General features: G+C 43.1%; 1 protein-coding gene across 1 annotated transcript in view; it reads right to left on the bottom strand.

Moving 5' to 3' along the window:
* LOC106613696 (ryanodine receptor 2) overlaps positions 1–24,233 on the bottom strand; it is a 1,296,826-nt gene that overhangs the window by 362,670 nt on the left and 909,923 nt on the right. The window contains 8 exon segments of the mRNA XM_082973418.1: positions 4,491–4,564; positions 4,671–4,747; positions 6,711–6,790; positions 7,485–7,584; positions 12,029–12,079; positions 12,472–12,523; positions 13,802–13,908; positions 16,442–16,538. Of these exon segments, the coding sequence (XP_082829544.1) occupies positions 4,491–4,564; positions 4,671–4,747; positions 6,711–6,790; positions 7,485–7,584; positions 12,029–12,079; positions 12,472–12,523; positions 13,802–13,908; positions 16,442–16,538 (638 nt within the window).

Here is a 24,233-nt window from a genome sequence, read left to right as displayed (position 1 = left end):
GCAGGATAAAGGGAAGGAAGAGGCGTTTGACTCACGACCTGGACAGCTAAACACATCTAACAACACAAAGCTAACGAACGAACGACTGGAAAATGGCAGAAGTCATAATTACCACGCTCATGAGTGATGACTGAGGAGGGGAAGACAGTACATTAAATCAAAGAGAAAAAAGGAAAGAAAGAAAGAAAGCAGAAGTCAAACAGATTACAAATAGCTTTCAATATGGTTTTCATATCGGTTTGTTTCTTTGTGTTTTGCTCAGCAAATAAATCAGTTTAGGGTCAAGTGTAGCGCAGAGGAGAAGTTGTTCTAGAAAACTGTACATTGTAGAGAATTATGGAACGACGTTTAGGTCTTTGCGTGTCAAACAAGATACAAGTCCCAATAACAAAGGCTTGTTGACCAATCAGGACCTGAATATGACTGCACGCCACATAATAATTCAACACGTTCATACATGTTTTACGTTGTTATTACACATTGATTACAGTATCACTCGTGTTTCACATGTCATGTCGTGTTTCATATGTCATGTCGTGTTTCACATGTCATGTCGTGTTTCACGTCATGTCGTGTTTCTTCATATGTCATGTCGTGTTTCTTCATATGTCATGTCGTGTTTCTTCATATTTCATGTCGTGTTTCACATGTCATGTCGTGTTTCACATGTCATGTCGTGTTTCACATGTCATGTCGTGTTTCACATGTCATGTCGTGTTTCACATGTCATGTCGTGTTTCATATGTCATGTCGTGTTTCATATGTCATGTCGTGTTTCATATGTCATGTCGTGTTTCATATGCTATGATGCTGGTCAAGTTTTTTCTCGCACACCTGCCGCAGGAGTGCAGACACACTTCCCCAGGCTCTAGACAGCGCTGGTTATTATACAGCTACACTTCCCCAGGCTCTGGACAGCGCTGGTTATTATACAGCTACACTTGCCCAGGCTCTGGACAGCGCTGGTTATTATACAGCTACACTTCCCCAGGCTCTGGACAGCGCTGGTTATTATACAGCTACACTTCCCCAGGCTCTGGACAGCGCTGGTTATTATACAGCTACACTTCCCCAGGCTCTGGACAGCGCTGGTTATTATACAGCTACACTTCCCCAGGCTCTGGACAGCGCTGGTTATTATACAGCTACACTTCCCCAGCCTCAGGACAGCGCTGGTTATTATACAGCTACACTTCCCCAGGCTCTGGACAGCGCTGGTTATTATACAGCTACACGTCCCCAGCCTCTGGACAGCGCTGGTTATTATACAGCTACACTTCCCCAGCCTCTGGACAGTGCTGGTTATTATACAGCTAGCCAGCTGATGGATGCAAAATATGTTCTTCCCCAAAAAACATAGTAAAACGACATAATCTGTTTCAGTAGCTATTTTGTTTAAAATATTTATTTTTTTAACTAGGCAAGTCAGTTAAGAACAAATTCTTATTTATAATGAAGGCCTGCCGGGGAACAGTGAGAGAGAGAAGAGGTGAGATTATGGCATTATTCTCTCTCTCTCACCTCTTCTCTCTTTCATGGGCAGAACGACAGATTTTTACCTTGTCAGTTTGGGGATTCAATCTAGCAACCTTTCTGGTTACTGGCCCAACGCTCTAACCACAATAGTGGACTTTGCGGTTAGGCTTCAAAATAAAAAGTCTAAATGAAAGTGATGCAAATGAATACAAAATAGTGGAATCATGCCATAATAGGAATAGATAATACTAAACTAGTTTGGAAAGTTCTTATATAAATTCAACAAAAGACAATCATTTGATCATTTGACAAAAATCTGTTGAAATCACAGTGGATGTATTAGAGTTTAGAATTGCATTGTGGGACATCCTTATTTCACTGTACAGCCTTACCTATGGATTATTTCACTGTACAGCCTTACCTATGGATTATTTCACTGTACAGTTTTACCTATGGATTATTTCACTGTACAGCCTTACCTATGGATTATTTCACTGTACAGCCTTACCTATGGATTATTTCACTGTACAGCCTTACCTATGGATTATTTCACTGTACAGCCTTACCTATGGATTATTTCACTGTACAGCCTTACCTATGGATTATTTCACTGTACAGCCTTACCTATGGATTGTTTCACTGTACAGCCTTACCTATGGATTATTTCACTGTACAGCCTTACCTATGGATTATTTCACTGTACAGCCTTACCTATGGATTATTTCACTGTACAGCCTTACCTATGGATTGTGGATCAATGACATGGGCTATCAGTCTACTCAGTGACACCCAGAGAACATTAGCATCATAGCTCTTATTGTGGGACTCTGAAACAACTATGAATTGAGCCACATTCATTGTACCAGTCAACCTACTATGTATTGAACACTATTCCAGAGAGAAAAACAATACAACGTGGATGTTTTGGAGCCTGATATCTCTGAGGAGGACTTTGGGAAAAAGTACTTGGGTACTGAATAGACTGATACTCCATTTCATTGCTTCACAATCCAACACTCCAGCTTCATTCAAACAGTATCTAGTCTACATATGGCATGATTCCACCAATTGTAACCTTCTGCATCACTTTCAAATAGGGACTTTTATTTTGAAGGCGAAACGCAAATTCCACTATTGCGGCTAGCTTCAAAACCGGCCCGGTCAAGCCATACTACCCACATGAAGCTAGCTGGCTGCTTATAAGGTTCGTTTTGGGCAACAGGGTTAAGTAGCTGGCTAGCTAGTTATTTCAATAGGAAAACAACAAGTGGCTACCTAGCTAATACTTACTCACATGAATTCCTAAATCATTGCTAAGAATAATGAAAATGACTGCAGTTTCTACTGGTCATTGTTTTCAGGCTGGTTGCGTTGGTGCTAGCTAGGTACCAAACTAAAGCTAGCTAGCTACCCCAAAAGTTGCTAATAACATCTGTATTAAATATTTTTAATTTCAAATGCTCACACAGATGTTATCCCATTCGGTGGAATAGATAACGCGATATTACCAACGCGGTCCTGTACAGCTTTGACAGTGACGCTTGAAGCGTCCAATAGTGTTATTTGACTTATATCTTTTTTTGACACGCAAAGAACCCAAACGGCGTTCCAAAGAGAATTTAGAAAAGAGAATTTAGAACAAGAAAAGAGTTGGTCAGAGTTCTAGAAGACTGCACATTGTAGAGAATTTAGAACAGGAGAAGAGTTGGTCAGAGTTCTAGAAGACTGCACATTGTAGAGAATTTAGAACAGGAGAAGAGTTGGTCAGAGTTCTAGAAGACTGCACATTGTAGAGAATTTAGAACAGGAGAAGAGTTGGTCAGAGTTCTAGAAGAATGCACATTGTAGAGAATTTAGAAAAGGTATTATGACTAAACAATTGGTTGATCATTCATAAAAACACCCCCCCAAAAAAGAAACTGGATTCCGTTTCAATCAAGTAGTGGCAACGTGTGTGATCCACTATGAAACATTTTGTATTGAAATGAGGGAAAGAAAACTAAACCAAAAAAAAGAGCTTACATTTCATCTACTGCATATGAGAAGTAATATAGAAATATAAACCAGGAAGGAAGTGCCATAAAAACAGTAAGCACAGCAGAGTGTATGACAAAAAAAACATCCACATGCCACTCTTCCTACTAACATTAACAATGATGATTTTGAAGGTTTTATTTTTGTCACAAAAAAAAACAAATTTATACTAAGTTTTGTAATGATTAGCAATTGTTTTTTGTTTCTTCAGTTAAAACTTGTGGCTCTACTGATTTGATCTCTGCTTGTGCTTATTGACTTGCATATGAGATAAGCTTTGTTGTCAATGTATCCTTTAAAAAAAACGTTTTGTCAAAGAGAAAACACAGGGAATTTGTTCCTACACTGCCTGACTAGCATATTGGAAAAGCGCTCTATAAATTACCACCAACTCTGATTAACTCTTTGAAGTGTCGTCCACCCGTTCAGCCTTTGAATACAACATTGACCACAACACAGGTAGAATGTGGCACCCACAGACAACACATGGAGGGTTAGTAAATAACTGAAGAGTAACAAAGACATGTGACGTGTACACCAGGAAATGAAAAGTGATTATTGCACGTAGACAGAGATACAGGAGACGTTGTATTTTCAGTGGTCATGTGGCAAATCCAACATAACTTCCTGTTCAGTCAATGTGATGACAAAACTAAAAAGGACAAAAGGAAAAAAAAAAAACAGGATGAATTTCGACAAGGCATTCTTACAAAGCACAACTACAACACGGTATATATTAAACACGTCTAAAAATATGTAACTTAAATATCTTATATATAATACGTATATGTTTAATCTTCTATTATGTCCATGTGTGTTCTGATATGATACCATTCTTTCCCTCTTTAATACTGAATATATTGTGAAGACATTATGGTGGTGAACTCTCCCATAATCAGCATGTGTTGTGCAGAGACAGTAAGATATTACCTTTAATAACAGTTCCACAATGTTTCTACCTGTCAGTAGTTAGTATGTACCTGATCCCTCCTCTGTCACCATGCCCAGTCCCTCTGCTTTATTCTGCCGCTCAAACGCATTCAGGTCTAGAACACTGGAACAGAGAGACAGAGAGGGTTAATGACACATTTACACACCATACACTCCACCAGAATGGAGCAAGCGAGCGATGAGAGGTTGAGGGAGTGTACACCCAGTACCTGCATGACTGCATCAGACCAGCCAGACTCTGGAAGAAGCCCACATCCTTCTTGTCTTTCAGGTAGTCCAGCATTTTCTGTCAGAGAGAAACACAGAGACATGAAAGAGTAAACACTACAGAAACACAGAGACATGAGAGAGTAAACACTACAGAAACACAGAGACATGAGAGAGTAAACACTACAGAAACACGGAGACATGAGAGAGTAAACACTACAGAGACACAGAGACATGAGAGAGTAAACACTACAGAAACACAGAGACATGAGAGAGTAAACACTACAGAAACACAGAGACATGAGAGAGTAAACACTACAGAAACACAGAGACATGAGAGAGTAAACACTACAGAAACACAGAGACATGAGAGAGTAAACACTACAGAGACATGAGAGAGTAAACACTACAGAAACACAGCAAACTAGAAACACAAAGTACCGATTCTAAAAGTAAATATAAATAAAGTGACTCATGGTAGATTGATACAGTTTAATGGTAGATACCAGGTCAGTAAGTGACTGATGGTAGATTGATACAGTTTAATGGTAGATACCAGGTCAATAAGCTTCAATGCCATACAACTCTCCTTCTGTGGCCTCCAACTGCTCCTAAATACAAGTAAAACTAAATGCATGCTCTTCAACCGATCGATGCCTGCACCTGCCCGCCTGTCCAGCATCACTTCTCTGGACGGTTCTGACAGAATTTGTGGACAACTTCAAATACCTAGGTGTCTGGTTAGACTGTAAACTCTCCTTCCAGACTCACATCAATCATCTCCAATCCAAAGTTAAATCTAGAATTGGCTTCCTATTTCGCAACAAAGCATCCTTCACTCATGCTGCCAAACATACCCTCGTAAAACTGACCATCCTACCAATCCTCGACTTCGGCGATGTCATTTACAAAATAGCCTCCAATACCCTACTCAACAAGCTGGATGCAGTCTATCACAGTGCCATCCGTTTTGTTACCAAAGCCCCATATACTACCCACCACTGCGACCTGTATGCTCTCGTTGGCTGGCCTTCGCTTCATAATCGTCACCAAACACATTGGCTCCAGGTCATCTACAAGACCCTGCTAGGTAAAGTCCCCCCTTATCTCCGCTCACTGGTCACCATAGCATCACCCACTCGTAGCACGCGCTCCAGCAGGTATATCTCTCTGGTCACCCCTAAAGCCAACTCCTCCTTTGGTCGTCTCTCCTTCCAGTTCTCTGCTGCCAATGACTGGAACGAACTACAAAAATCTCTGAAACTGGAAACACTTATCTCCCTCACTAGCTTTAAGCACCAGCTGTCAGAGCAGCTCACAGATCACTGCACCTGTACATAGCCCATCTATAATTTAGCCCAAACTACTACCTCTTCCCCTACTGTATTTATTTATTTTGCTCCTTTGCACCATATTATTTATATTTTAACTTTGAACTTTCTTCAAATTACAAATCTACCATTCCAGTGTTATACTTGCTATACTTTATTTACTTTGCCACCATGGCCTTTTTTGCCTTTACCTCCCTTATCTCACATCATTTGCTCATATTGTATATTGTCTTATTTTTTTATACTGTATCATTGATTGTATGTTGTTTTACTCCATGTGTAACTCTGTATTTTTGTATGTTGTCGAACTGCTTTGCTTTATCTTGGCCAGGTCGCAATTGTAAATGAGAACTTGTTCTCAACTTGCCTACCTGGTTAAATAAAGGTGAAATAAAAATAAAAATAAATAAAAATAAGTGACTGATGGTAGATTGATGCAGTTTAATGGTAGATACCAGGTCAGTAAGTGACTGATGGTAGATTGATACAGTTTAATGGTAGATACCAGGTCAATAAGTGACTGATGGTAGATTGATACAGTTTAATGGTAGATACCAGGTCAATAAGTGACTGATGGTAGATTGATACAGTTTAATGGTAGATACCAGGTCAATAAGTGACTGATGGTAGATTGGTGCAGTTTAATGTTAGATACCAGGTCAGTAAGTGACTGATGGTAGATTGATACAGTTTAATGGTAGATAGACCTACCTGCTGAACAGTAGAGTTGCCTCCATTGAGGACAGCGATCCCCAGCTTCAGAGTAGAGGCCACCATGGGACCCATCTCACCTGGTGGGGAATACAACACCGTCATACTGGGTATAGTACATCACAATGTAGCTACCTACCTACTGTGGACAGATCTCTGCATTATTGTGAGAGTTATGGTCACTAAGATGTCCGACATATTCATCACACATGGCTGCTCTTTCCATGACAGACTGATCAGGTGAATCCAGGTGAAATCTATGATCCCTTATTGATGTCACTTGTTAAATCCACTTCAATCAGTGTAGATGAAGGAGATGAGACAGGTGAAAGAAGGATTTTTAAGCCTTGAGACATGGATTGTGTATGTGTGCCATTCAGAGGGTGAATGGGCAAGACAAAACATTTAAGTGCCTTTGAACGGGGTATGGTAGTAGGTGCCAGGCACACCAGTTTGTGTCAAGAACTGCAACGCTGCTGGGTTTTTCACGCTCAACAGTTTCCTGTGTGTATCAAGAATGGTCCACCACACAAAAGGACATCCAGCCAACCTTAACACAACTGTGGGAAGCATTAGAGTCAACATGGTCCAGCATCCCCTGTGTGAACGCTTTCGACCCCTTGTAGAGTCCACGCCCCGACGAATCGAGGCTGTTCTGAGGGCCGAAAGGCATGGTGGGGTGGTGCAGCGATTCAATATTAGGAAAGGTGTTCCTAATGTTTTGTCCTCCTCAGTGTACATCCTGTTTATATCCATTCTACTCAGAGAGCTTACCTTTGCTGGCGCTGATGGTCTGCAGCACCATCTCCGCAGCACCTCGGTCGTGTAACCTGGCCTGCTGATATAGCAGCTTCTGTTTCTCCATCTCTTTTTCCTGCAGAATGGAGGAAGAGGAGGAAGAGGAAGAGGAGAGACCTGAGAGACTGCACCTTCCTGTCCTATCAGACCGCCGTGCGCCCATCGGGCTATAAGACACTCACAGCACCCTGGAGGTGAAGACTTACCGGGCTCCTGTACCAGGTTCAAGATAACCTTCAGTAGGTGTTTTCTATAAATGTCTCTCAAATTAAATTCAGGATGATTTCACCAGTGTTAATAATGCCTGTTGAGGACTAATATATTACAATATTGCAACTCATAACCACAGGGCCCCACATTGGCTAGTTAAGACTACAGAGGGCTTGGAGCTTGGAGCTGGATGGGAGCAGGCAGTCTGTCTGTGTGTTAGTACAGTGTGTTGGTACAGTGAGGTGACTGTAAGCTCAGTGCTGAGGGACATGAGACAGATAGACAAGGGGGACAGTGTCATGTCTCCAGCACAACCACTGAAACAGTGACAACCAAACAGCAGAAACCACTCTGCCTGACTGAGGGAACAGCATGGCAGGGAGAGCTACAGGGGCCCAGGCTTGGCTGCTTCCCCCACTTTCCATCTGAGCTACAGCAGAAGAATACAAGGGGGGATGGAAGAGCTCTGAAAGCAAGATGGCCGCTCTCCTAATGTTTTTTTTTTTTTTTTTACAGTGTTGAAAAAAAAAAACAGGGAGCGAGAGGGGCGGGATGAACGATATGAATGAAGAACCTTCAAAAAGGAACATGAAAACAGAAATACTTGGAAAGGAAACAAGATGCAAAATCAACGGAAACAGTTGTTTTAAGAACTTTGTTACCAGAGATTCTTCCTCCTTCTTGTCAATTTTGTTCCTTAAACCTTTGCTTATATCACGCTGGGGAAACAGAATGGCATCATTTCACAGTGCACGGATCCACAGCCCACCTCCTTCTCCGCTATACTCAGAAAATAGAAAAACTTACTAGAAAATGATGGTGAAAAGATTGGTGTAATAAGGACAACATGTCTGAGTGGTGCCAAAGAAACAGCCGTGAGCAGCCTACTGAAAGCCATGCTGATTAGCATCATCAGTGTTTATGGGTGTCTCTCTGCGTGATCACAAAAAATAAAAAAAATAAACCGACACGAGGAGAAAAATATAGATTTACACAATGTTCCATTACAACAGGGGCTCCAAAGCGGCGCAGCAGGTCTACGGCACTGCATCTCAGTGCTACAGGCGTCATTACAGACGTCCTGGTTCGATTCCTGGGCTGTATCACAACCCGGCCATGATCGGGTGTTCCAACGGGTCGGCGCACAATTGGCCCGGCGTCGTCCGGGTTTGACCGGGGTTAGGCCGTCATTGTAAATAAAAATGTTGTTCTTTTTAACTGACTTGACTAGTTAAATAAAGGTTAAATAAATCAAATAAAAAATGTTGTCAATCTATGGTAAATTACACCAGGTATGAGAAAGATGAGACATATCATTATCGTCTGACTGGTACGATAACCTGAGATCCACAAGTCTCCCATTAATGTCAATGAACGATGTGTGAGAAAGTTTGACTTGCACAAGATTGTGTCAACTCTGAGAGAAGACTCCAAGTGCCATCTCTTCAGGGGTCATTATCTCAACAGAGAAGACTTTACGTGCCATCTCTTCAGGGATCATTATCTCAACTCCAAGAGAAGACTCTACCTGTCATCTCTTCGGGGGTCATTATCTCAACAGAGAAGACTAAGTGCCATCTCTTCAGGGGTAATTATCTCAACAGAGAAGACTATGTGCCATCTCTTCAGGGGTCATTATCTCAACTCCAAGAGAAGACTCTACGTGTCATCTCTTCAGGGATCATTATCTCAACAGAGAAGATTTTACGTGTCATCTCTTCAGGGATCATTATCTCAACAGAGAAGATTCTATGTGCCATCGCTTCAGGGGTCATTATCTCAACAGAGAAGACTACGTGCCATCTCTTCAGGGGTCATTATCTCAACTCCAAGAGCTAACTCTACGTGTCATCTCTTCAGGGATCATTATCTCAACAGAGAAGATTCTACGTGCCATCTCTTCAGGGGTCATTATCTCAACTCCAAGAGAAGACTCTATCTGTCATCTCTTCAGGGGTCATTATCTCAACAGAGAAGACTAAGTGACATCTCTTCAGGGGTAATTATCTCAACAGAGAAGACTACGTGCCATCTCTTCAGGGGTCATTATCTCAACAGAGAAGATTCTATGTGCCATCTCTTCAGGGGTCATTATCTCAACAGAGAAGATTCTACGTGCCATCTCTTCAGGGGTCATTATCTCAACTCCAAGAGAAGACTCTATCTGTCATCTCTTCAGGGGTCATTATCTCAACAGAGAAGATTCTATGTGCCATCTCTTCAGGGGTCATTATCTCAACTCCAAGAGAAGACTCTACGTGCAATCTCTTCAGGGGTCATTATCTCAACAGAGAAGACTCTACCTGCCATCTCTTCCGAGGTCATTATCTCAACTCAGAGAGAAGACTTTATGTGCCATCTCTTCAGGGGTCATTATCTCAACTCCAAGAGAAGACTCTACCTGTCATCTCTTCGGGGGTTATTATCTCAACAGAGAAGACTACGTGCCATCACTTCAGGGGTCATTATCTCAACAGAGAAGACTACGTGCCATCTCTTCAGGGGTCATTATCTCAACTCCAAGAGCTGACTCTACGTGTCATCTCTTCAGGGATCATTATCTCAACAGAGAAGATTCTATGTACCATCTCTTCAGGGGTCATTATCTCAACAGAGAAGATTCTATGTGCCATCTCTTCAGGGGTCATTATCTCAACTCAGAGAGAAGACTCAAGTTGCCATCTCTTCAGGGGTCATTATCTCAACAGAGAAGACTCTACGTGTTATCTCTTCAGGGGTCATTATCTCAACTCAGAGAGAAGACTCTACGTGTCATCTCTTCAGGGGTCATTATCTCAACAGAGAAGACTACGTGCCATCTCTTCAGGGGTCATTAACTCAACAGAGAAGACTACGTGCCACCTCTTCAGGGGTCATTATCTCAACTCCAAGAGCTGACTCTACGTGTCATCTCTTCAGGGATCATTATCTCAACAGAGAAGACTCTACGTGCCATCTCTTCAGGGGTCATTATCTCAACAGAGAAGACTCTACCTGCCATCTCTTCCGAGGTCATTATCTCAACTCAGAGAGAAGACTTTATGTGCCATCTCTTCAGGGGTCATTATCTCAACTCAGAGAGAAGACTCTACGTGCCATCTCTTCAGGGGTCATTATCTCAACAGAGAAGACTCTACGTGTCATCTCTTCAGGAATCATTATCTCAACTCCAAGAGAAGACTCTACCTGTCATCTCTTCGGGGGTTATTATCTCAACAGAGAAGACTACGTGCCATCTCTTCAGGGGTCATTATCTCAACAGAGAAGACTACGTGCCATCTCTTCAGGGGTCATTATCTCAACTCCAAGAGCTGACTCTACGTGTCATCTCTTCAGGGATCATTATCTCAACAGAGAAGATTCTACGTGCCATCTCTTCAGGGGTCATTATCTCAACAGAGAACACTCTACGTGCCATCTCTTCCGAGGTCATTATCTCAACTCAGAGAGAAGACTCTACGTGCCATCTCTTCAGGGGTCATTATCTCAACAGAGAAGACTCTACGTGTCATCTCTTCAGGAATCATTATCTCAACTCCAAGAGAAGACTCTACCTGTCATCTCTTCGGGGGTTATTATCTCAACAGAGAAGACTACGTGCCATCTCTTCAGGGGTCATTATCTTAACAGAGAAGACTACGTGCCATCTCTTCAGGGGTCATTATCTCAACTCCAAGAGCTGACTCTACGTGTCATCTCTTCAGGGATCATTATCTCAACAGAGAAGATTCTACGTGCCATCTCTTCAGGGGTCATTATCTCAACAGAGAAGATTCTATGTACCATCTCTTCAGGGGTCATTATCTCAACTCCAAGAGAAGACTCTACGTGCCATCTCTTCAGGGGTCATTATCTCAACTCCAAGAGAAGACTACGTGCTATCTCTTCAGGGATCATTATCTCAACAGAGAAGACTACGTGCCATCTCTTCAGGGATCATAATCTCAACTCAGAGAGAAGACTTCATTTCATCTCTTCAGGGGTCATTATCTCAACTCCAAGAGAAGACTACGTGCCATCTCTTCAGGGATCATTATCTCAACTCTGAGAGAAGACTACGTGCCATCTCTTCAGGGGTCATTATCTCAACTCAGAGAGAAGACTCCACGTGCCATCTCTTCAGGGATCATTATCTCAACAGAGAAGACTCTAGTTGCCATCTCTTCCTGGGTCATTTAAAAGCTGCCTGCAAGCCATGGGAAACGAAATAACCCACATTTTAAAAGATGTCACCCTCTTTTTAAAATGCTTCTGGGGAGGGATGGGCAAAAGTTAAATGGGTTGGACGGGGTTCAAGAGAAGATACCTACTTCAAAACTCTTCACCTCCTCTCCATCCTCATCCTCTTCATCATGACAGCTCTGGTGGAGAAATGATGATACAGAAAGAGAAAGAATTCATATCCAATCAAATCAACCAAGTGATCGGCCAATCAAATAATAAATCAATCAACCAATGAAGTGATCGGTGCCAATCAAAGTAATTGATGAATCAGTAGAAAAACATCATGGATTGTGATGTTAACTCTGAATACAACTGGCTATGAGGACTGGCCACCCATCATAGCCTGGTTCCTCTCTAGGTTTCTTCCTAGGTTTTGGCCTTTCTAGGGAGTTTTTCCTAGCCACCATGCTTCTACACCTGCATTACTTGCTGTTTGGTGTTTTAGGCTGGGTTTCTGTACAGCACTTTGAGATATCAGCTGATGTAAGATGGGCTATATAAATACATTTAATTAGATTTGAACTGGTACCTTAGCCATAATGTCAGCATAGGCCATGTAGAGAATATCCTCTTCCAGTTTACTGCAACATAGATTAGATAATGTCATTATTATTGTACCATAAACCTAGTAGTGGAATTAGGAAGGTTCTGAGAACATCACGTCGACATCAGATCCCCTGTAACGGAAGTGTTACTACTACCAGTATCAGTAACAGCCATGGTATTACTATGGTTTTATACCACCTGGTAGAGAATATGATGTATCATATAGAAAGTGTTACAGTCCTGGTATGACTATAGTTTACTAGGACCAGCTACAGAGCAGAGATACCCACCACTATAAAGGAAACATTACTAGCATCACTATTAGTTACAGTCCTGGTATGACTATAGTTTACTGGGATCAGCTACAGAGCAGAGATACCCACCACTATAAAGGAAACATTACTAGCATCACTATTAGTTACAGTCCTGGTATGACTATAGTTTACTAGGACCAGCTACAGAGCAGAGATAACCACCACTATAAAGGAAACATTACTAGCATCACTATTAGTTACAGTCCTGGTATGACTATAGTTTACTAGGACCAGCTACAGAGCAGAGATACCCACCACTACAAAGAAAACATTACTAGCATCACTATTAGTTACAGTCCTGGTATGACTATAGTTTACTAGGACCAGCTACAGAGCAGAGATACCCACCACTACAAAGAAAACATTACTAGCATCACTATTAGTTACAGTCCTGGTATGACTATAGTTTACTAGGACCAGCTACAGAGCAGAGATACCCACCACTATAAAGAAAACAATACTAGCATCACTATTAGTTACAGTCCTGGTATGACTATAGTTTACTAGGACCAACTACAGAGCAGAGATACCCACCACTATAAAAGAAACATTACTAGCATCACTATTAGTTACAGTCTTGGTATGACTATAGTTTACTAGGACCAGCTACAGAGCAGAGATACCCACCACTATAAAGGAAACATTACTAGCATCACTATTAGTTACATTCTTGGTGTGACTATAGTTTACTAGGACCAGCTACAGAGCAGAGATACCCACCACTATAAAGGAAACATTACTAGCATCACTATTAGTTACAGTCTTGGTATGACTATAGTTTACTAGAACCAGCTACAGAGCAGAGATACCCACCACTATAAAGGAAACATTACTAGCATCACTATTAGTTACAGTCTTGGTATGACTATAGTTTACTAGGATCAGCTACAGAGCAGAGATACCCACCACTATAAAGAAAACATTATTAGCATCACTATTAGTTACAGTCTTGGTATGACTATAGTTTACTAGGACCAGCTACAGAGCAGAGATACCCACCACTTCTCAGTCAGGGCCGTCCTACTGAATAACTGTATGAGCTGATGAAGAGGGTCGATCCTCTTGGCTCCCTCATCTTCTTCAGGAGGCTCCTCTCCTCCCGGTCTCTATGAAGACAGAATAACAACAAAATAAAAATATGTTCCTCACAAATAACAAACGTCAAATCTCTTCCTTACAGGGTCTTCTAGTCTACACTAATTCAACACAGGTAACACTCTCAAGTCTTAACCACAAAAAGGAGCTCTGATAAGCATCACATCATCTTACTGGGAACAAATGTGTGTTATGAATCCTACTATAGAGACCAGCACCAGTGATGAATATATAAACACTACTCCCCTAGAGACCAGCACCAGTGATGAATATATAAACACTACTTTATAGAGACCAGCACCAGTGATGAATATATAAACACTACTATATAGAGACCAGCACCAGTGATGAATATATAAACACTACTCCCCTAGAGACCAGCACCAGTGATGAATATATAAATACTACTATATAGAGACCAGCACCAGTGATGAATATATAAACACTACTCCCCTAGAGACCAGCACCAGTGATGAATATATAAACACTACTATATAGAGACCAGCACCAGTGATGAATATATAAACACTACTCCCCTAGAGACCAGCACCAGTGATGAATATATAAACACTACTCCCCTAGAGACCAGCACCAGTGATGAATATATAAACACTACTATATAGAGACCAGCACCCGTGATGAATATATAAACACTACTCCCCTAGAGACCAGCACCAGTGATGAATATATAAACACTACTATATAGAGACCAGCACCAGTGATGAATATATAAACACTACTCCCCTAGAGACCAGCACCAGTGATGAATATATAAACACTACTATATAGAGACCAGCACCAGTGATGAATATATAAACACTACTCCCCTAGAGACCAGCACCAGTGATGAATATATAAACACTACTCCCCTAGAGACCAGCACCAGTGATGAATATATAAACACTACTCCCCTAGAGACCAGCACCAGTGATGAATATATAAACACTACTCCCCTAGAGACCAGCACCAGTGATGAATATATAAACACTACTATATAGAGACCAGCACCAGTGATGAATATATAAACACTACTCCCCTAGAGACCAGCACCAGTGATGAATATATAAACACTACTATATAGAGACCAGCACCAGTGATGAATATATAAACACTACTCCCCTAGAGACCAGCACCAGTGATGAATATATAAACACTGCGACACAGTTCATTCCAGGTAACTCTCTCTTTGGTCCCGTGTGGCTCAGTTGGTAGAGCATGGTGTTTGCATGGTGTTTGCAATGCCAGGGTTGTGGGTTCGATTCCCACGGGGGAAAACAACTACTGTAATTCGCTCTGGATAAGAGCGTCTGCTAAATGACTAAAATGTAAATGTAGTCTCCTCCACATAGTTTATTCCAGGTAACTCTCTCTAGTTTATTCCAGGTACCTCTCTCTAGTCTCCTCCACATAGTTTATTCCAGGTACCTCTCTCTAGTCTCGACCACATAGTTTATTCCAGGTAACTCTCTCTAGTCTCCTCCACATAGTTTATTCCAGGTACCTCTCTCCAGTCTCCACCACATAGTTTATTCCAGGTACCTCTCTCTAGTCTCGACCACATAGTTTATTCCAGGTACCTCTATATAGTCTCCTCCACATAGTTTATTCCAGGTACCTCTCTCTTGTCTCGACCACATAGTTTATTCCAGGTAACTCTCTCTAGTCTCCTCCACATAGTTTATTCCAGGTACCTCTCTCTAGTCTCCTCCACAGTTCATTCCAGCTAACTCTCTCTAGTCTCCTCCACATAGTTTATTCCTGTTAACTCTCTCTAGTCTCGACCACATAGTTTATTTCAGGTACCTCTCTCTAGTCTCCTCCACATCGTTCATGCCAGGTACCTCTCTCTAGTCTCCTCCACATAGTTTATTCCAGGTACCTCTCTCTAGTCTCCTCCACATAGTTTATTCCAGGTACCTCTCTCTAGTTTATTCCAGGTACCTCTCTCTAGTCTCCACCACAAAAGGAGCTGAGCATAACATCAAGAGGTCTTCCTTCCCTCCGTTGCATTGAGAGGAAATTCTCAGAAACGTTATCTGAAAGGAATGCATCGTTGACTGCTTTTGTTTTGTAAACAATAGTCTGTTTCTTTGCGCTTTCAGAAAAATAAATCACTTCGCCCACAATGAATGTTGGGTATTGGAGCCTGGTTAATCCAATCGTGACTTCATTTCAAACCGAGAGTTCAATGTCTGTGTGGCCATGCTCAGAATATAAAATTGATGCTCCGCAACAACATGAGGACATGGATTTGTGTGCAGGCAGGAAAAATAGCATCAACACAATAACATGTCATTAGACACACATTGTCACTAGACACAGGAATTCCCTGCTGTGTGATTTCCCACACAGCGTTCCTGAATTCACACATTAATGGAGGAACACATACAGGTCCTCTATGAGCTTATCAATGGGGGAACACTTACAGCCTGGTCCTCTATGAGCTTATCAATGGGGGAACACATACAGGTCCTCTATGAGCTTATCAATGAAGAAACCTTACAGCCAGGTCCTCTATGAGCTTATCAATGGGGAAACACTTACAGCCAGGTCCTCTATGAGCTTATCCTCAAAGTAGTGCTCCTCAGTCTCAATCCAGGACTTCTCATATCCCTGTAGAAACAGGTTGACCGCCCGGTGCCTGGTGGGGGACATAGAGAAGTCATCAGAGGTGAATGGATGAATGGGACAGAGATAAGTCTATCCTGGACAGGGACTAGCAGTTGGACAGTGATCCTTTATAAAACTGCACAGAACTGGAAGTCTATCCTGGACAGGGACTAGCAGTTAGACAGTGATCCTTTATAAAACTGCACAGAACAGGAAGTCTATCCTGGACAGGAACTAGCAGTTGGACAGTGATCCTTTATAAAACTGCACAGAACATGAAGTCTATCCTGGACAGGGACTAGCAGTTAGACAGTGATCCTTTATAAAACTGCACAGAACAGGAAGTCTATCCTGGACAGGGACTAGCAGTTAGACAGTGATCCTTTATAAAACTGCACAGAACAGGAAGTCTATCCTGGACAGGGACTAGCAGTTAGACAGTGATCCTTTATAAAACTGCACAGAACAGGGTTTTCTGAAGACATACTGCTGAGGCCCTTTGATTCACCAGGAGATAAAATGAATATGTTCTTTTACATGTACATGTTAGGCACGTGGAGCCATGTTTACCTGGGTAAGTTAGGGTTAGGGTTAGGTAAGGCAAGTGGAGCCATGTTTACCTGGGTAAGTTAGGGTTAGGGTTAGGTAAGGCAAGTGGAGCCATGTTTACCTGGGTAAGTAAGGGTTAGTTAGGTAAGGCAAGTGGAGCCATGTTTACCTGGGTAAGTTAGGGTTAGTTAGGTAAGGCAAGTGGAGCCACGTTTACCTGGGTAAGTTAGGGTTAGTTAGGTAAGGCAAGTGGAGCCATGTTTACCTGGGTAAGTTAGGGTTAGGGTTAGTTAGGTAAGGCAAGTGGAGCCATGTTTACCTGGGTAAGTTAGGGTTAGTTAGGTAAGGCACGTGGAGCCATGTTTACCTGGGTAAGTTAGGGTTAGTTAGGTAAGGCAAGTGGAGCCATGTTTACCTGGGTAAGTTAGGGTTAGGGATAGTTAGATAAGGCAAGTGGAGCCATGTTTACCTGGGTACGTTAGGGTTAGTTAGGTAAGGCACGTGGAGCCATGTTTACCTGGGTAAGTTAGGGTTAGTAAGGTAAGGCAAGTGGAGCGATGTTTACCTGGGTAAGTTAGGGTTAGGGTTAGGTAAGGCAAGTGGAGCCATGTTTACCTGGGTAAGTTAGGGTTAGTTAGGTAAGGCAAGTGGAGCCATGTTTACCTGGGTAAGTTAGGGTTAGGGTTAGTTAGGTAAGGCAAGTGGAGCCATGTTTACCTGGGTAAGTTAGGGTTAGTTAGGTAAGGCACGTGGAGCCATGTTTACCTGGGTAAGTTAGGGTTAGTTAGGTAAGGCAAGTGGAGCCATGTTTACCTGGGTAAGTTAGGGTTAGGGATAGTTAGGTAAGGCAAGTGGAGCCATGTTTACCTGGGTACGTTACGGTTAGTTAGGTAAGGCACGTGGAGCCATGTTTACCTGGGTAAGTTAGGGTTAGTAAGGTAAGGCAAGTGGAGCGATGTTTACCTGGGTAAGTTAGGGTTAGGGTTAGGTAAGGCAAGTGGAGCCATGTTTACCTGGGTAAGTTAGGGTTAGGGTTAGGTAAGGCAAGTGGAGCCATGTTTACCTGGGTAAGTAAGGGTTAGTTAGGTAAGGCAAGTGGAGCCATGTTTACCTGGGTAAGTTAGGGTTAGTTAGGTAAGGCAAGTGGAGCCACGTTTACCTGGGTAAGTTAGGGTTAGTTAGGTAAGGCAAGTGGAGCCATGTTTACCTGGGTAAGTTAGGGTTAGGGTTAGTTAGGTAAGGCAAGTGGAGCCATGTTTACCTGGGTAAGTTAGGGTTAGTTAGGTAAGGCACGTGGAGCCATGTTTACCTGGGTAAGTTAGGGTTAGTTAGGTAAGGCAAGTGGAGCCATGTTTACCTGGGTAAGTTAGGGTTAGGGATAGTTAGGTAAGGCAAGTGGAGCCATGTTTACCTGGGTACGTTAGGGTTAGTTAGGTAAGGTACGTGGAGCCATGTTTACCTGGGTAAGTTAGGGTTAGTAAGGTAAGGCAAGTGGAGCCATGTTTACTTGGGTAAGTTAGGGTTAGGGTTAGGTAAGGCAAGTGGAGCCATGTTTACCTGGGTAAGTTAGGGTTAGGGATAGTTAGGTAAGGCAAGTGGAGCCATGTTTACGTGGGTACGTTAGGGTTAGTTAGGTAAGGCACGTGGAGCCATGTTTACCTGGGTAAGTTAGGGTTAGTAAGGTAAGGCAAGTGGAGCCATGTTTACCTGGGTAAGTTAGGGTTAGGGTTAGTTAGGTAAGGCAAGTGGAGCCATGTTTACCTGGGTAAGTTAGGGTTAATTAGGTAAGGCAAGTGGTGACATGTTTACCTGGGTAAGTTAGGGTTAGTTAGGTAAGGCAAGTGGAGCCATGTTTACCTGGGTAAGTTAGGGTTAGTTAGGTAAGGCAAGTGGAGCCATGTTTAACTGGGTAAGTTAGGGTTAGGTAGGTAAGGCAAGTGGAGCCATGTTTACCTGGGTAAGTTAGGGTTAGTTAGGTAAGTCAAGTGGAGCCATGTTTACCTGGGTAAGTTAGGATTAGGGTTAGTTTGGTAAGGCAAGTGGAGCCATGTTTACCTGGGTAAGTTAGGGTTAGGGTTAGTTAGGTAAGGCAAGTGGAGCCATGTTTACCTGGGTAAGTTAGGGTTAGTTAGGTAAGGCAAGTGGTGCCATGTTTACCTGGGTAAGTTAGGGTTAGTTAGGTAAGGCAAGTGGAGCCATGTTTACCTGGGTAAGTTAGGGTTAGTTAGGTAAGGCAAGTGGAGCCATGTTTACCTGGGTAAGTTAGGGTTAGTTAGGTAAGGCAAGTGGAGCCATGTTTACCTGGGTAAGTTAGGGTTAGGGTTAGTTAGGTAAGGCACGTGGAGCCATGTTTACCTGGGTAAGTTAGGGTTAGTTAGGTAAGGCACGAGGAGCCATGGTTACCTGGGTAAGTTAGGGTTAGTTAGGTAAGGCAAGTGGAGCCATGTTTACCTGGGTAAGTTAGGGTTAGGGTTAGTTAGGTAAGGCAAGTGGAGCCATGTTTACCTGGGTAAGTTAGGGTTAGTTAGGTAAGGCACGTGGAGCCATGTGTACCTGGGTAAGTTAGGGTTAGTTAGGTAAGGCAAGTGGAGCCATGTTTACCTGGGTAAGTTAGGATTAGGGTTAGTTAGGTAAGGCAAGTGGAGCCATGTTTACCTGGGTAAGTTAGGGTTAGTTAGGTGAGGCAAGTGGTGCCATGTTTACCTGGGTAAGTTAGGGTTAGTTAGGTAGGGCAAGTGGAGCCATGTTTACCTGGGTAAGTTAGGGTTAGTTAGGTAAGTCAAGTGGAGCCATGTTTACCTGGGTAAGTTAGGGTTAGGGTTAGTTAGGTAAGGCAAGTGGAGCTATGTTTACCTGGGTAAGTTAGGGTTAGGGTTAGTTAGGCAAGGCAAGTGGAGCCATGTTTACCTGGTAAGTTAGGTTTAGTTAGGTAAGGCAAGTGGAGCCATGTTTACCTGGGTACGTTATGGTTAGTTAGGTAAGGCACGTGGAGCCATGTTTACCTGGGTAAGTTAGGGATAGTAAGGTAAGGCAAGTGGAGCCATGTTGACCTGGGTAAGTTAGGGTTAGGGTTAGTTAGGTAAGGCAAGTGGAGCCATGTTTACCTGGGTAAGTTAGGGTTAGGGATAGTTAGGTAAGGCAAGTGGAGCCATGTTTACCTGGGTACGTTAGGGTTAGTTAGGTAAGGCACGTGGAGCCATGTTTACCTGGGTAAGTTAGGGTTAGTAAGGTAAGGCAAGTGGAGCCATGTTTACCTGGGTAAGTTAGGGTTAGGGTTAGTTAGGTAAGGCAAGTGGAGCCATGTTTACCTGGGTAAGTTAGGGTTAATTAGGTAAGGCAAGTGGTGACATGTATACCTGGGTAAGTTAGGGTTAGTTAGGTAAGGCAAGTGGAGCCATGTTTACCTGGGTAAGTTAGGGTTAGTTAGGTAAGGCAAGTGGAGCCATGTTTAACTGGGTAAGTTAGGGTTAGGTAGGTAAGGCAAGTGGAGCCATGTTTACCTGGGTAAGTTAGGGTTAGTTAGGTAAGTCAAGTGGAGCCTTGTTTACCTGGGTAAGTTAGGATTAGGGTTAGTTAGGTAAGGCAAGTGGAGCCATGTTTACCTGGGTAAGTTAGCGTTAATTAGGTAAGTTAAGTGGTGACATGTTTACCTGGGTAAGTTAGGGTTAGTTAGGTAAGGCAAGTGGAGCCATGTTTACCTGGGTAAGTTAGGGTTAGTTAGGTAAGGCAAGTGGAGCCATGTTTAACTGGGTAAGTTAGGGTTAGGTAGGTAAGGCAAGTGGAGCCATGTTTACCTGGGTAAGTTAGGGTTAGTTAGGTAAGTCAAATGGAGCCTTGTTTACCTGGGTAAGTTAGGATTAGGGTTAGTTTGGTAAGGCAAGTGGAGCCATGTTTACCTGGGTAAGTTAGGGTTAGGGTTAGTTAGGAAAGGCAAGTGGAGCCATGTTTACCTGGGTAAGTTAGGGTTAGTTAGGTAAGGCAAGTGGAGCCATGTTTACCTGGGTAAGTTAGGGTTAGTTAGGTAAGGCAAGTGGAGCCATGTTTACCTGGGTAAGTTAGGGTTAGTTAGGTAAGGCACGTGGAGCCATGTTTACCTGGGTAAGTTAGGGTTAGGGTTAGTTAGGTAAGGCACGTGGAGCCATGTTTACCTGGGTAAGTTAGGGTTAGTTAGGTAAGGCATGAGGAGCCATGGTTACCTGGGTAAGTTAGGGTTAGTTAGGTAAGGCAAGTGGAGCCATGTTTACCTGGGTAAGTTAGGGTTAGGGTTAGTTAGGTAAGGCAAGTGGAGCCATGTTTACCTGGGTAAGTTAGGGTTAGTTAGGTAAGGCACGTGGAGCCATGTTTACCTGGGTAAGTTAGGGTTAGTTAGGTAAGGCAAGTGGAGCCATGTTTACCTGGGTAAGTTAGGATTAGGGTTAGTTAGGTAAGGCAAGTGGAGCCATGTTTACCTGGGTAAGTTAGGGTTAGTTAGGTGAGGCAAGTGGTGCCATGTTTACCTGGGTAAGTTAGGGTTAGTTAGGTAGGGCAAGTGGAGCCATGTTTACCTGGGTAAGTTAGGGTTAGTTAGGTAAATCAAGTGGAGCCATGTTTACCTGGGTAAGTTAGGGTTAGGGTTAGTTAGGTAAGGCAAGTGGAGCTATGTTTACCTGGGTAAGTTAGGGTTAGTTAGGTAAGGCAAGTGGAGCCATGTTTACCTGGGTAAGTTAGGGTTACTTAGGTAAGGCAAGTGGAGCCATGTTTACCTGGGTAAGTTAGGGTTAGGGTTAGTTAGGCAAGGCAAGTGGAGCCATGTTTACCTGGTAAGTTAGGTTTAGTTAGGTAAGGCAAGTGGAGCCATGTTTACCTGGGTACGTTATGGTTAGTTAGGTAAGGCACGTGGAGCCATGTTTACCTGGGTAAGTTAGGGTTAGTAAGGTAAGGCAAGTGGAGCCATGTTGACCTGGGTAAGTTAGGGTTAGGGTTAGTTAGGTAAGGCAAGTGGAGCCATGTTTACCTGGGTAAGATAGGGTTAATTAGGTAAGGCAAGTGGTGACATGTTTACCTGGGTAAGTTAGGGTTAGTTAGGTAAGGCAAGTGGAGCCATGTTTACCTGGGTAAGTTAGGGTTAGTTAAGTAAGGCACGTGGAGCCATGTTTACCTGGGTAAGTTAGGGTTAGGATTAGTTAGGTAAGGCACGTGGAGCCATGTTTACCTGGGTAAGATAGGGTTAGTTAGGTAAGGCACGTGGAGCCATGTTTACCTGGGTAAGTAAGGGTTAGTTAGGTAAGGCACGTGGAGCCATGTTTACCTGGGTAAGTTAGGGTTGGGGTTAGTTAGGTAAGGCAAGTGGAACCATGTTTACCTGGGTAAGTTAGGGTTAGTTAGGTAAGGCACGTGGAGCAATGTTTACCTGGGTAAGTTAGGGTTAGGGTTAGTTAGGTAAGGCAAGTGGAGCCATGTTTACCTGGGAAAGTTAGGGTTAGTTAGGTAAGGCAAGTGGAGCCATGTTTACCTGAGTAAGTTAGGGTTAGTTAGGTAAGGCAAGTGGTGCCATGTTTACCTGGGTAAGTTAGGGTTAGGTAGGTAAGGCAAGTGGAGCCATGTTTACCTGGGTAAGTTAGGATTAGGGTTAGTTAGGTAAGGCACGTGGAGACATGTTTACCTGGGTAAGTTAGGGTTAGTTAGGTAAGGCACGTGGAGCCATGTTTACCTGGGTAAGTTAGGGTTAGTTAGGTAAGGCACGTGGAGCCATGTTTACCTGGGTAAGTTAGGGTTAGGGTTAGTTAGGTAAGGCAAGTGGAGCCATGTTTACCTGGGTAAGTTAGGGTTAGGGTTAGTTAGGTAAGGCAAGTGGAGCCATGTTTACCTGGGTAAGTTAGGGTTAGTTAGGTAAGGCAAGTGGAGCCATGTTTACCTGGGTAAGTTAGGGTTAGTTAGGTAAGGCACGTGGAGCCATGTTTACCTGGGTAAGTTAGGGTTAGGGTTAGTTAGGTAAGGCACGTGGAGCCATGTTTACCTGGGTAAGTTAGGGTTAGTTAGGTAAGGCACGTGGAGCCATGGTTACCTGGGTAAGTTAGGGTTAGTTATGTAAGGCAAGTGGAGCCATGTTTACCTGGGTAAGGTAGGGTTAGGGTTAGTTAGGTAAGGCAAATGGAGCCATGTTTACCTGGGTAAGTTAGGGTTAGTTAGGTAAGGCAAGTGGAGCCATGTTTACCTGGGTAAGTTAGGGTTAGTTAAGTAAGGCACGTGGAGCCATGTTTACCTTGGTAAGTTAGGGTTAGGATTAGTTAGGTAAGGCACGTGGAGCCATGTTTACCTGGGTAAGTTAGGGTTAGTTAGGTAAGTCAAGTGCAGCCATGTTTACCTGGGTAAGTTAGGATTAGGGTTAGTTAGGTAAGGCACGTGGAGCCATGTTTACCTGGGTAAGTTAGGGTTAGGGTTAGTTAGGTAAGGCAAGTGGAGCCATGTTTACCTGGGTAAGTTAGGGTTAGTTAGGTAAGGCACGTGGAGCCATGTTTACCTGGGTAAGTTAGGGTTAGTTAGGTAAGGCAAGTGGAGCCATTTTTACCTGGGTAAGTTAGGGTTAGGGTTAGTTAGGCAAGGCAAGTGGAGCCATGTTTACCTGGTAAGTTAGGTTTAGTTAGGTAAGGCAAGTGGAGCCATGTTTACCTGGGTACGTTATGGTTAGTTAGGTAAGGCACGTGGAGCCATGTTTACCTGGGTAAGTTAGGGTTAGTAAGGTAAGGCAAGTGGAGCCATGTTGACCTGGGTAAGTTAGGGTTAGGGTTAGTTAGGCAAGGCAAGTGGAGCCATGTTTACCTGGTAAGTTAGGTTTAGTTAGGTAAGGCAAGTGGAGCCATGTTTACCTGGGTACGTTATGGTTAGTTAGGTAAGGCACGTGGAGCCATGTTTACCTGGGTAAGTTAGGGTTAGTAAGGTAAGGCAAGTGGAGCCATGTTGACCTGGGTAAGTTAGGGTTAGGGTTAGTTAGGTAAGGCAAGTGGAGCCATGTTTACCTGGGTAAGATAGGGTTAATTAGGTAAGGCAAGTGGTGACATGTTTACCTGGGTAAGTTAGGGTTAGTTAGGTAAGGCAAGTGGAGCCATGTTTACCTGGGTAAGTTAGGGTTAGTTAAGTAAGGCACGTGGAGCCATGTTTACCTGGGTAAGTTAGGGTTAGGATTAGTTAGGTAAGGCAC

The sequence above is a fragment of the Salmo salar genome, chromosome 01, assembly GCF_965601325.2.
Source record: "Salmo salar chromosome 01, fSalSal1, whole genome shotgun sequence".
In the NCBI taxonomy this organism is placed as follows: domain Eukaryota; kingdom Metazoa; phylum Chordata; class Actinopteri; order Salmoniformes; family Salmonidae; genus Salmo; species Salmo salar.
Note: the sequence above shows the minus strand (reverse complement) of the source record. Positions and strands in the feature narration are given on the sequence as shown.